The 13,688-nt window shown below is 33.7% G+C and overlaps 1 protein-coding gene across 1 annotated transcript in view; it reads left to right on the plus strand.

Moving 5' to 3' along the window:
• Positions 1–13,688, plus strand: part of LOC309609876 (solute carrier organic anion transporter family member 1B3-like) — a 70,876-nt gene that overhangs the window by 42,979 nt on the left and 14,209 nt on the right. Inside the window, exons 5-11 of the mRNA XM_082351979.1 lie at positions 1,163–1,284; positions 2,336–2,482; positions 2,673–2,771; positions 5,127–5,363; positions 8,345–8,509; positions 9,847–10,042; positions 13,170–13,335. Of these exons, the coding sequence (XP_082208105.1) occupies positions 1,163–1,284; positions 2,336–2,482; positions 2,673–2,771; positions 5,127–5,363; positions 8,345–8,509; positions 9,847–10,042; positions 13,170–13,335 (1,132 nt within the window). The remainder of the gene's footprint in view (positions 1–1,162; positions 1,285–2,335; positions 2,483–2,672; positions 2,772–5,126; positions 5,364–8,344; positions 8,510–9,846; positions 10,043–13,169; positions 13,336–13,688) is intronic.

Below are 13,688 nucleotides of genomic sequence, written 5' to 3' on the forward strand. Positions count from 1 at the left end.
GCAGACAAGCCTCTCGGGCTGGTGAGCGCTGGTCGGCACTGATCCTCTGCGCGGGAATCTCTCAGCTTTCCCTTCTGCACCCTTGTTGCTGCGCTCTCTTCCGTGGCTCCGAAGCCCCCTCCCACCCTCCGTCTCTGCCAGTGAAGGGGCTTGCTAGTGTGTGGAAACTTTTCCTCCCTCACAGCTCTTTCCCAGAGGTGCATGTCCTGTCCCTATTCTTTTGTCTCTGTTTTTTCTTTTTTCTTTTGCCCTACCCAGGTACTTGGGGAGTTTCTTGCCTTTTGGGAAGTCTGAGGTCTTCTGCCAGTGTTCAGTAGGTGTTCTGTAGGAGTTGTTCCACATGTAGTTATATTTCTGATGTATCTGTGGGGAGGAAGTTGATCTCCACATCTTACTCCTCCGCCATCTTGAAGGTCTCCTTCTTTATTTTATACCTAGTAGTCTGTACCTCTTAACTGCCCCTACCCTATATTCCCCCCTTCCCCCACTCCTCTTCCCACTGGTAACCACTAGTTTGTTCTCTGTACCTGTGAGTCTGTTTTTGTTTTGTTATATTTGTTTTTTTTTTTTTTTTTTTAGATTCCACATGTAAGTGAAAATATACAGTATTTGTGTTTCTCTGCCTGACTTATTTTATTAAGCATAATACCTTTCGGTCCATTCACGTATTTTTAAATATCAGCATTTGTCCCTATTCTAGGTCCATTCTATTGTTCCTATTAAGTGCTTCCTTATCAAATTGAGATGTATTAGAACTTTTTAAACTAAGTTTTGAAGAATCAGGCATATGACTGTGTGTGATTATAAATTGATTTTGAAATTTTAGATTGTAACCATCTTTGAAGATAATTCAAAAGATTGATAAATACAGTTAGCAGTTTTTTAAAAGCATGAAACCAAGATATTTCATATGTTGACCAGAATATAAGCACTCCTAGGATGAGAGCAACATGGTACTCCACCTTGCCTGGGGAGTATTGCATATTTCTTAGTGAACACTCCCATTTCACTGTTACCCATCACCACTCCTAGAATATAAGCTGAGAAACTGACAGAGTATCCTGATAATTTGGAGAAGAGAATGGTGCAAATAAAGGGGAAAATTCCTCTGTATTTCTGGGAAAAGTGAAAATGCTCAGTAAATATAGTGATGTTCTTACAGTTACAGGTATTCTAAAGACACCCCTATTAATCCATCAGAGAATTCAACATCAAGCTTATCAACTTGTTTGATTAATCAAAATTTGTCACTCAATAGAACATCACTGGAGATAGTGGGAAAAGGTAAGAATTGAACTGGCACTAGTGAATATTAGTGTCACTAATAAATATTATAAAATTTAACAATTTAATTACATCGTTAAAAAACGATTGTGATATCCATTAGCAAAATTGATTTAAAAGACAAATAGGAAAAACATTTGCATCTTATGTATGTAAGACAAAAATCATAGTGTTAATATATATTATATATAAAGACCTTCTAGAAGTAATAAGAAAAGAGGAATATTTTGATACAAAATTGGCAAAGAATATATGCAATTAATATAAAGAGAAGGAAGTGGTATAAATATGTTAAAACAACTTTACTCTTTAAGAAAAATTCAAATTATTACACCAATTAAAGATTTTTTACCTATTATAACACAAATCATGAGTTTTAATTATAAATTATAGTACTAGTTAAAGATTTTCCTACCTACTAGATAGGAAAGATTAAAAATAAAAAGAAATGAGGTAGAGGATAAAGACACATTTTATGTATTATGGGGAGTGTATAAATTTCTCTTTTGGAGGTTAATTTTCAATATGGTAAAGAACAAAAATATGCACATCTGCTTAAATCAGCAATTCTACTTTTATTGCTTTATCTTAAGGAAATAATCAGGAATGTGCAGAAGGATTTATTTACCGTTATAGCCATGGCATCCCTGTTTAACAGAATGAAAAATTAGAAATATTGTGTGAGTACATAGAAAAAATTGATTAAATAAATGATGAAACTTATTCAGCACACTATTATGCAGTCATTAAAATTCTGATATGAGAACATAAAGAATATTACGCATATTTTTATGTTCACTAAAAATGTGAAAGATATAAACAAACATTAGAAGTGGTACTCTGTGTGTGGAGGGATGGCAGATAATTTTTACTTGTTTTCTTTGTGATTTTCTGTATTGTCAAATTTTGTAACGTGACTATAAATCATTTTATAATTAGAAAAAAAGCAAAAAAAATCTTAAATGAAATAATTAAAGGGTTAAGTTAGTTGACTTTTCAACAGGAATGCTAAAATTAATGTTTAAGATAAAACACTCTCTTGTCTATGTAGGTTGGGAAAAGGAATCTGGGTCACATATGTGGATATATATTCTATTGGGTAATATGCTTCGTGGAATTGGGGAAACGCCCATAACACCCTTGGGGATTTCTTACATCGATGATTTTGCTAAAGAAGGACATTCTTCTTTTTATTTAGGTAATGTACAGAAAATATTAGATTTTATGGTTAATTTTCCTGGGTGTACCTTGAAATAACAGTGCTCCTAAACTCATTCTTTTACTTAAAAATTTATTTAGAGAAATATATTGTACTGTTTTACTGTAAAAAATTGAATAAGAACCATGTATTATTGTCATTTGATAAAAATGTTTTGTGATATTTTTAGGTAATTTGTTTGCAGTAACAATGATTGGTCCAATTGTTGGCTTTTTACTGGTATCTCTGTTTTCTAAAATGTATGTGGATATTGGATACGTAGATCTGAGTAAGTACAATCAGAACAAGGTAACATGATAATGCTTTTCAAGTACATGACACCATTCTTTCAAATAACTGAATTCACTCTTTCAGTGGCCCTTTGCTGACTAATTGTCAAAAGTTACAAATAGGTAATGTGTTAATAACTAGAATAAAAATAAAATTCAGCTCCTATCTGCATCAGGCTTTTACAACTAAGCACAAAATAAGAAAATTTAACAAACTTAAGATTACTTCACCCAAAATAATTGCAAACTAATTGCAGGTCTCTCAATGTGCCTACTAATGTCACTTCCCCACATTTACCCTTTCTCCCATCTCTATTTGCATAGTTCTTAAAGTCTTTTCCAATATGTGGCTCCTCTTCAGAGACGTCTTACTTCACCACCTCCTACTGGCCCCAAGTTAAGTGTCCCTATTAATCACCAAGAGCATGCCTTTATTGTAGCCCTTGTCACAATGAGCCATAAATATTTGTGCCACTTATCTTCCATCTCTTTTAGAACATAACTGTATGATGTCTGTCTTAACGTATGATAAGTAATTAGTGTTTAGAAATAAACAAATCTGATTTTCTATTTCACCAGGACTACATAGAGTAGACATCACAGCAGACCAACAATAACCACAATCTGAAAGTATTTTAATATAAAGCTAAAACGTGGACCTGATGGAATGTGTTATGTCTTCTATTTTGGATGTGTGAATTAGAGTAGGTTCACATTCCAAGTGTTTCTACTCGTTCATTTCCAGGTTCATCCTTGTTTTTATCACTAAGCACCCAGAAATAAATGGTTAAAGTCTTTAGAATGATAGATTTGTAACCTCTTTTCTATAGTCAGAAATCACTACTCACAGTATTTAGGTCCATGGTGATCCCATTTCTAGCACTGAACGTCTAGACCTTATTATATCTTCTCTTATTCAGTTATGGGTATGATGTAAACATATTGTGAAGTACATTTTGGCAAACTCCAATGCCAAAGGAGCCAACGAGATAACATAAGTGAATAAAGAGTGTTCGCTGTGGTGGTTAAACTTGGAAGAACTGGTGGTGGTGAACTGCCCTCTGCACACACCTGAAAGTGCATATACTGCTCAGCTTCAACCTATTCTTTTCATGAAGAAATTTGGATCCAGCATTGACAAAATCTTCTGATTGGTTTTCAAGAAAATCCTGGAATCCAGATTTTCATGTGGAAGTTTTCAATTTTTAAAACAATGTGTGAACAAAAGAAAACACTTTGGCAGGCTGTGTCTAGCCAGGTTATGACCTCTAGTTCTTATGTGTACACCAGGGATAGAACACACAAAAATGTTATCAAAATGACATTTCTGACGGATGATGAATAAGTACTTAGCATGTAGATGGAGTCACTGATTTTATCAATCATTTCTGCAGTCTGTCAGAGTTGCTGATTACGGAATAATATGAACATGTAAATCAATTTTAAACTCAGAGTTGTGCATATTTGAAAACCACTTCAGTACATATAATTAATAATTTATTTCTATATATCAAGTCAATGTTTTCTCACGTTAAAGAGTTTTCTTATAGATCAAAGAGTAACAACACCATTATTCTGCTTCAAACATCTATGGGGTGTGTGTGTGTGTGTGTGTGTGTGTGTGTGGTGCTTTCTTATTAGAATGTTTATATTTATAAATTTAAATATATACTGAAACTTTATATTTACTAAAACAGCTCATTTATACTTGTTTAGATATAGCACATACATGGCACTCACACAGTTTTAAAGGGAAATATTATTGAAATAAAATGGTTAAATTATCCCTAAAATTTCGAGTCTAAATTTTAAACTCAGATTTTCATTATACGTATATCTTCACCATTATCATCCTCTGTGCTGCCAAGGAGTTGGAAATGCAGGTTCTAGGGAGAAAAAACCCCACTATTGGCTCTGAGAATTTCTTGCAAAGTGCTGTAAATTTCATTGCTAGTGCTTTCTTGACCTCAGGAGATGGTGCCAATAGAAGTTTTCAGACAATGAGTATCATGCTTTCCATAAATGGCCCTTAAATAGTTTGCAGGCTTCAACTGTTCAATGGTGGCCTCTGTTGTCATGTCACCAGAAAAGCCACCAAGTTCACACAGGCTCAGGCAATGACAGCAATGTCATGACTGACTCCTGGACAAGAGCAATTGTAGGATGTCATTAAATGTTAGACTTACCCTTATTTCAAAGATAAATGTGTGAGAAAAAGAAAAGAGTGTCTCAGAATTGATGAAACATCATGTACTTTCTTCATCTATGGAGGACAGCAATTATTACAGTTATTACCAGAAATTCTTGCATTTCAAAATGATTTTTGACTGGCTTCTTCTAATTCTTTATTCTAGGCACTATCAGAATAACTCCTAAGGACTCTCGTTGGGTTGGTGCATGGTGGCTTGGTTTCCTTGTGGCTGGACTAATATCCATTATTTCTTCTATACCATTCTTTTTCTTGCCCAAAAATTTGGATAAACCAAAGAAAGAAAAAAAAGCTTCAGTATCTTTGCCTGTGCAAAATGAGGAAAAGAGTCAAATGGCTCATTTGACCAAGCAGGGGCAAAATGTTAGTGGAACTGTAGCTGGTAAGTATTTCACATTTACAGTCAATTTGGAATTGTTAATCCCAGTGAAAGGGAGGGGTGAATATTCCAAAATAATAAGTCATACTCAAGTCATCTAAATAAAGTTCGCTTTCTTCTTTACTAAATTTGGCTAAATTATTCTTCTAAGATTCCTACTAAAATTTGTAAATATTTTCTGAACACATATCAACTCTGAAGAGAAGGGGATTAGGCTTGTGGCAGGGAGAAACCAATCAAAGGCTAAAAATATCTGTTATTTGTAAACCAAAGAGTATATATTCATTTCCAAATTACATAGTACAAACTATGGGGATTAAAAGGTCTTTCTTTCTTTTTCTTTCTTTCTTCTCTTTCCTTTCACAAATAGTACCAGGAAGCATCCTATGCCCTGGTAATAGAATATTGCCTCTGTTTTCCAGGTATTTACAATATAATGGGGTTGTACTGAAAAATATGTAGACAATTGCCATATAGTGCCTATATAAACAACTATGAGTGCCTATAAATTGGGCAACTTAACTATTCCTAGGTGGAGACATGGAGTATGGAGAAGGAAATCAGAGGAAGTTTCTCTCTAGATAGAGTAAGATTATTTTCTTTGTAATTATATAGAAAAAAAATTGCTTACCTAAATATTAAAAAATGAAGTACAAGCAACAGTAGTAGTTAAGGTTATTGTAATCAGTCATGTGAATAAGAGCCCTCCACCATTTGATAGTGCCCTTCCTTTCAAACATAAGCCCCGAGGGCTAATGGAGAACAATTTAGGAGCAGTAATTTGGGGAACGATCCAGCAGCAGTCAGAGCAAGATAGTTGAAACAATGTTAATAGTGCAGTTTTCAGATTGCACAGAGATGGTGGAATAGTAAGAGTCAAAGCAAAGCAATGGCTGAACCTTGACAAACTTTTCAAGTTGAAGTGACATTAGAGCTTGTCAGGTGGAGCCCAATTTCTCCCTCTCATCAGTTCTTCCCCTCACTCCTTTTATTGTTACTTTCTCCTCTCCATCACTCTAATCCGAACGCAATGGTGTGACTTGTATTGACTCATGAGAGAAGACTTAAATTTTCAGTCACATTGGTAGCTTGAAATTGGCCATGATGGGAGAAGTTACCACCATTTATTACCGAACTTGGGAAATACTCAAATCAACGTTGTTTTCCCAAGAATCAGTTGTTAAACATTTACCAGCACACCACTGATTTAGGAGTCTTTGAAATTTAATATGCACACTAAAAATACCATTCCAATAAATTTTCATTTGGTCTATGCTATTTTCACACTGCAGCAAATTAAATCCATAAAAAGTAGCGGATTATCTAAAAATAAGGAACGTGGGTGACTGTGAGCCCCCCAAAATGGAGAGGATAATGAAGATGCAAAAATAGGGCGATTGTAAACATCATCTGTGTTATCAACTGTGTTTGTAAGATAGTGACCGAAATAAGATAGTAAAGAGGTTCTTAATTATGTGCTATTAGGAATGGATGAAATAACTAAGAACATTTCGTGAGAAAATAAAATATCTAATTTGAGTAGAAACAAGACTAGTTGGTTAGAAAGAAATAAAGATATCAGTTCATTACAAAACAATTTGTAAACAAGGAGAATTGTCCAAAAATGAGCAATTTCTTTCTGAGATAGTCAACTTAATGAGTTGTTTATTGATCCGATTATTGAGGATATATAGTGGATCATGATTGTGTAGAAGTTCAGATGACATCCAAGTTCTCACTCACCTCAAAAATTCAATGATTTGGTGAGCCCATATACCCCATTTCTTTTGATCAAACATCACAACTCACTTAGAATGCCTCACAAGTCAATCGTCCTTCCTGACTGGGGAGTCCCATGGAGAGAAGTTTAGCATTTTGACCTAACAATTTAAAATGTTATTTATTCCTGCTATACATTTCCCTACATCTTCTTTTTTCTCCTTCTATGCCCTTTGCTCTAATCTTTTTTCTTGTTATTATAAGCAGATGAAACTATTTCTTAGTTACCATTGGATAGAAGGTTTGGCTCTGATCATATCTAATGGAAACCTTTAGAGATCTACAGCACAAGATCTTTCAAAGTCCACACCATCCATATCTCAGTAACCATATCTGGTTCTGTCTTGCTAGACTCTGATACTTCCCACTGTTTTTCTAAGTGGTTTCTACCACTTTGAACTCTCATTACAGCTAGTTAACCTGGTGATCATAGACCCAGATCACATAATTCTTGCTAGGTACAGACGTTACGGATTTGTTACACACTTGTTTGTAGGCATGGGTTTTTTGCCCTACTGTTGTCATAATGTCACTTGAGACACAATATGTCTTTAAGAAAGCTGATGGATAATACTGCCAGATTTACTGAGGCAGGATTTTATGGTAGAAAAGCTATATACCAGGAAACAAGAGATCTGAATCCTGGTACTAAATTGAACTTTATGATTTTTGAACCTTAGTCTTCTTATTTCTGTGAGCTTTGGATTATACTATCTTTAAGATAAATTTCCAGTTAATAATTATATTATTAATATAATGATTATATTATTAAGTGCTAATAAAAAAGAGACATGGCATTTCATTCACTTTTGTTTCTTGAGTGCCTAGCATATTGCCTAGTACCCAATTAAAAACCAAACGTTTGCTAAATGAATGAATAAATGAACTAATGATGTATGCAGTTGTATGGTAGAATGCTAAGAATAACCAAATACGAGGTGAACAAAGCACTTACTAAAACAGCATGTATGTTTGATCCCATTTTGGAGTAAAATGAACTAACTAAATAAATATTAATGCACATATGGAAAAAATTGAAAGAATATTTTTTAAAAAAAACTGTTAGTAGGATTGCAGGGTATTCTGACTTTCTGTGCTATATATTTATGGAATTTTAAATCTTATATAAATTATATTTACAAGTAAGATATTAATATATATGTATGCTGCATTATAATATTTTCTTTCTTTTTATGTTTTTATAGGTTTTTTCCAGTCCTTGAAAAACATCCTTACCAATCCCCTGTATGTTATAACATTATTTTTGACACTGCTACAAGCCAGCAGCCATATTGGAATTATTACTTATGTCTTCAAATATGTAGAACAGCAGTATGGCCAGTCAGCATCTGAGACTAGCATTTTGTTTGGTAAGACCTGTTTATGTTTGCTTGATAAATGCTATGCTACTAAGTCACTGAGCTCCAAGTGACATTTTGTTGTGAAGGCAATTTCACATTTTATTAAATATAATTTTCATTTATTTTTTCAAATTTTATCAAATCGATGGGTCTTGTGATATCATCATTGCTCTGCATTTGAAGTTACAGCTCATGTTATTTTTGAAGAGATGAATTCCTGAAGGAAAAGTGACATGTGAATGGAACATGTAGATATGATATCTGCATAACTGGATCTTATAATCTAGTGCTGAGATTCTGAGGCAAATCCTTTTGTAATGTAATTATTATACTTCTATCCTTCATGGACTTTGAATCAGGACCCAGATACTTACAAAAAATAGGACATTGATGTTTCCAGGAGAAAAATCAATTTAAACACATCATTGGTATCTATATAATTCAATACAAATCTCGTATTTTAGAGAGGTTTTTTGCTGCAATATCTGTTTCCAATGACACATGGAGACTTCTTTATGAAGGAAAGGTTTTCTCATATTATTCTTTCCCTACCCCCTGTATAATATAAGATTCTTAAGAGCAGTAGAATACCCAGTACAGGGCCCAGCACATTGTAGAAACCCAATATTTGATAAGTTAAGCTGAATTTATCAAGTGATATATGAATAGGTCATAAGTAAACAAGAAAAAAATAATTCTGTAGGATGTGCTTGTTGAACTTAAGATAAATGTTAAAACTGTAAATTTAACTCCTAATAAAGTTCTCAGCCTAATTTTTTTGTTAGAGGGATCTTCATCTTTAATCAATCTTGGAAGACAATGAAATGGAAAAGTTATAACTATTTTTAACATCATGTATAGATCTGTTTATCATCTTAGGGTATGTGTGTGTTTAGATGAATAAAGAAGAGATATTAATTTAAGTGTTCAATTCTAAACTACTGGGCAAATTTGTAGTAAGTTTTTAAGGATGGGAACTCTTCATTTTAAGGAAATGTAAAGGATTTTAGATGGTGGGATAAAAGTCTCAGAGTCAGGAAGATGATATTTTGTTGTTGTTTTCCGGGAGGGGACAAAAAGCACCTTATAAAAACCATATGTTCAGACATACAGATATTCTCAGTCACTGACTTTTGCTACTGAGGAAACTAAACCTTCAGCATTGGCAGGAAGAAATTATTTTTATCTCCCCCACATGGTGCACTGACCCTCTACCTCCATCCTGGACTGCCAGCCTTCTATTTAAGAAATAATAAGATAGGATGATTTTGGTTGATATACAGCGTTTCATGTGTAAAGACATTCAGAATAACCATATTTATATAATTACATTTTTTCTCTTCTAGGATTCATAACCATACCAACTTTTGCATCTGGAATGTTTACAGGAGGATATATCATTAAAAAATTCAAATTTACCTTGGTTGGAATTGCGAAATTTTCATTTTGTAGCCATATGTTGTCCTTCCTATTTCACCTATTAAATTTTGCGCTAATCTGTGAAAACAAATCAGTTGCTGGACTAACCTTGACCTATGATGGGTTTGTATATATATCAATATACCAATTGCACAATATATAAACCATCCAATGTAAAAGAAAGTAAGGCAAACAAGGCAGTGGCAATTTAACTAAACTTTTAACTGAGAGAAATTTCAATTTTATAAATTCTTAAAACGTTCATTTCTTAAGATCTCAAAAAGTTCTTTTTTTTCCTTCCTTAAAGAAAAGCCATATAGTTTGTAATAGTAATAGTTATTATTTATGGGGTGCTTACAATGAGTGATGGGTACTTTTATCCCCATTTTATAGATAAGGAAAGCAAGGCTTAGAAAGATACACAGATTACATGGCTAACAATGTTAAGATTCTGACTCAGATTTGAAGGTTCTGACTCCAAAACTCTTAATCCTAACCACTATGATCTTGGATGAATCATGAGAGAAATACAAATGACATTTCCAAGAGTGACTGAACAATCTTTATCTGCAGTTAATTTTGATGTTTAACAATTATCTTTATAAGAAAACCAGTAAATTCTACTGAATTCTCCTTTTTTGCAAGCTAATTCTGTTTTTTCTGGTATTGTCTTCATTAGCAGTAGAATTGATAAATACTCTATACATAATGGTATATTAGACCTAGAAAACTGTTACTTTTCATTATTATCACGCATTGTGCAGTATACCTAGTACTACAGTCTCTACCCCAAATCAAGGGCAAGATCCCTGTGCAGATTTCTCATCATCTCCTGAATATAGCCAACAATTTAAGTTTAGGAAGGTTCACGTTCAAGCAACAAGCAAAGATCCTTGGATCACAGTTTAGTAACCATACTCCTTAGCACTGCTTATTGTTGGCTTTGAGCTTTTAAACTCTGGGTCTTACGAGGTGTCAACTTGAACCTGTCTAATCTTCCCACATTTGCTTACCTAAACATCATCCTATTCTTGGAGGCTTGCCAACTTAATCTTGAATTATCTCCCCACTCCCTCCTAATCCTGTTTGTTGTTGAATATTCCTATTGACCACCACTCACTCTGGTATATCAAAATACAGAGTACCTAGAACATTGAACTTTAGAGGGAAGAGAATCCTGGAGATTATGCAGCCCGACCCTCCTTTATCCTCTTCCTTTGTTAGTTGAGACCTGGAGAAACTGTGACTTGTTTGAAGTCATACAGTGAACGATTCTACTTCACAGCACAAGCATACAGGCTTTAACCTAAAGCCAGTTCCCTGAAACAAGCACAGTAACTGTGCTATCTATTCAAAAGAAAGCAGCTAGAGTTCTATGGGCTTTTTTCATTCAATAAAATTTCACTGAGTGCCTCCTTAAAGGTCAAAAAATGTATAGGATACCTCAGTGCCCTCATGGAACTCATAGTCTAAGTGATGGCTATTAACAGAATCAATATATTTAGCATTTATGAAATGCTGGTCACTGGGGTAAGTTTGTAGAGTATGAATTACTGTAGAGGTTGTCAGAATGTGGTCTGAGAATCTACAGGGGTCCCTGAGACTTTTGTAGATGGTCAACAAATTCTAAACTATTTTTATATTAATACCAAGATAGTATTTTTCTTTTTCATTCTCATTTTCTAATGAGTATATCGTGATATTTTCTTTTTTTTTCATTTTTATTTTATATTGGAGCATAGTTGAGTAACAATGTCATGTTAGTTTCAGGTGTACAGCAAAGTGATTTAGTTATACATATACATGTATTTATTCTTTTTTAAATTCTTTTCCCATTTAGGTTATTACAGGGTATTGAACAGACTTCCCTGTGCTTGTATAGAGATATTTTCTAAGGCTACAAGATATGTGATGATAATATCAGTCTGTTGGCTAAAGATATGTGTGCTTGTGCATTCTCATGTACTAAATTTTTCTTATTATTAATCTCTAGTAGAGTATGTATATCAATAAGTAGAACCCACTTGAACAAAAAACCTTTAGGGTCCTCAGTACTTTTCAAGAATGGACAGGCTGCTGGGAACAGAAAGTTTGAGAACAACTAAATTAACTTTTTTCCAAAAAAATTCTATGAGGATTTATGACTTACAAATGGCAAATCTAATTTTAGAAAGAGTAGTCACATTGCTGTTAAGTGGCAGACCTAATGTGAACACAGGACTGTCTGATTGCAATGTCTGGACTGAGTCATTAATCATTATGCTAAATCACTCCCTGTCCATCGTGTGTCCCCAAGCAGGATTAGGTATTAGATGCTTTTAGTAAAATCATTGATTATAGAATTTCTGAATCTACCTTCTTCTTTCTTCATGAAAATTACTTTCTCATTCAAAGATAATTTATCAAGATTTTTACCCAAAAACAAAAGAATAATTTTTAAAAATCTATAAGCAGAAAATTAATTACATGAATAATCCATTTAATAATTTTAGCCATATTATAAGATTATGTTTTATAAATACAACGATGTTTTACAGTAAATCATTATAAAATTTGTTATGGTTTCATTTTAAAAGCATATGAAGTTTTTCTAGTCTTTCTCAACTGATTCTATTATTCTTGATTTTTAAAAACTGATCCTTAAGGATTGTGCTTTGACCACGTTGAATTCTTTCCTTGTGTAGTTAAAATATAGATTTAAAAATTCAAACTAGTTAATTAACATTCACAGATTCATGAGACTTTACAGTGAGCTGGGAAGACCCTTAGTCTAACGGCATTACCCTACTGAACAGAAACCGATTCTCAGAAAAATGAAGTGATTTTTGAGTAATTTTTTGATAGAATCACAAAGACCTGTTGTCTATGTCTTACCTATCCTCTTTGGTTTCTTTTATATGTTTTACTTTTTCTACATCATAAATCTTGTCTGGGTAAAGATAAAGGGTGAAAAAGTTAATAAGCACTAAAAATAAACTTTGCTATTTTGGACAAGCAAAATATCTCTATTTAATTTAAAGACAACCCTTTCCCTTATTTCTCATCTCCTTTTCGTCTCTCCTCCTTCTTTTCCTTTCCCTTCCCTTCTCTTTTCTTCCTCCTCCTTCCTCCCCTTCCCCTTCCCCCTCCCTCCCCTCCTCCTCCTCCTCTTCTTCTCCTTCTTCTCCTTCTCCTTCTTCTCCTTTCTTCTTCTTTCTTTTTCTTCTTCTTTTCTCTCTCTTTCTGATATATGTCTATCATATATTTCCAGAAATAATCCAGTGGCATCTCATATAAATGTACCACTTTCTTACTGCAACTCTGACTGCAATTGTGATCAAAGTCAATGGGAACCACTCTGCGGGGACAATGGAATAACTTACATATCACCTTGTTTAGCAGGATGCAAATCTTCAAGTGGCAGTAAAAAGTCTGTTGTGAGTATTACTTTTTACTTTCTTCTCCTTAATCAAAACTGCAGATTTGATTTAACTTACTTAAACTTTGATAATTACTTGCCAAATGTTTCTACAACTAAGGTCACCAGTAAAAAGATAGAAAAATATTCCTATTATTGCCTGTCATTGTGATGGCTGTGGTGTGTAAACAAAGCCTCACATAAAATCCTGATTGAGACACAAACAGGTTTTTCTGTTGCTTGAATTCTCATGAGATTACTCCCACCTTTTCTTCTTGCATTTATAATACCATGACCTTTTGAAATTTAAAAACATTTATGATTTCTAGGAAGCACCTCATTTGACTAAAGGATATGATTTCCATTAGGTTG

Source organism: Balaenoptera borealis, assembly GCF_965194805.1.
Source record: "Balaenoptera borealis genome assembly, chromosome: 13".
NCBI lineage: Eukaryota > Metazoa > Chordata > Mammalia > Artiodactyla > Balaenopteridae > Balaenoptera > Balaenoptera borealis.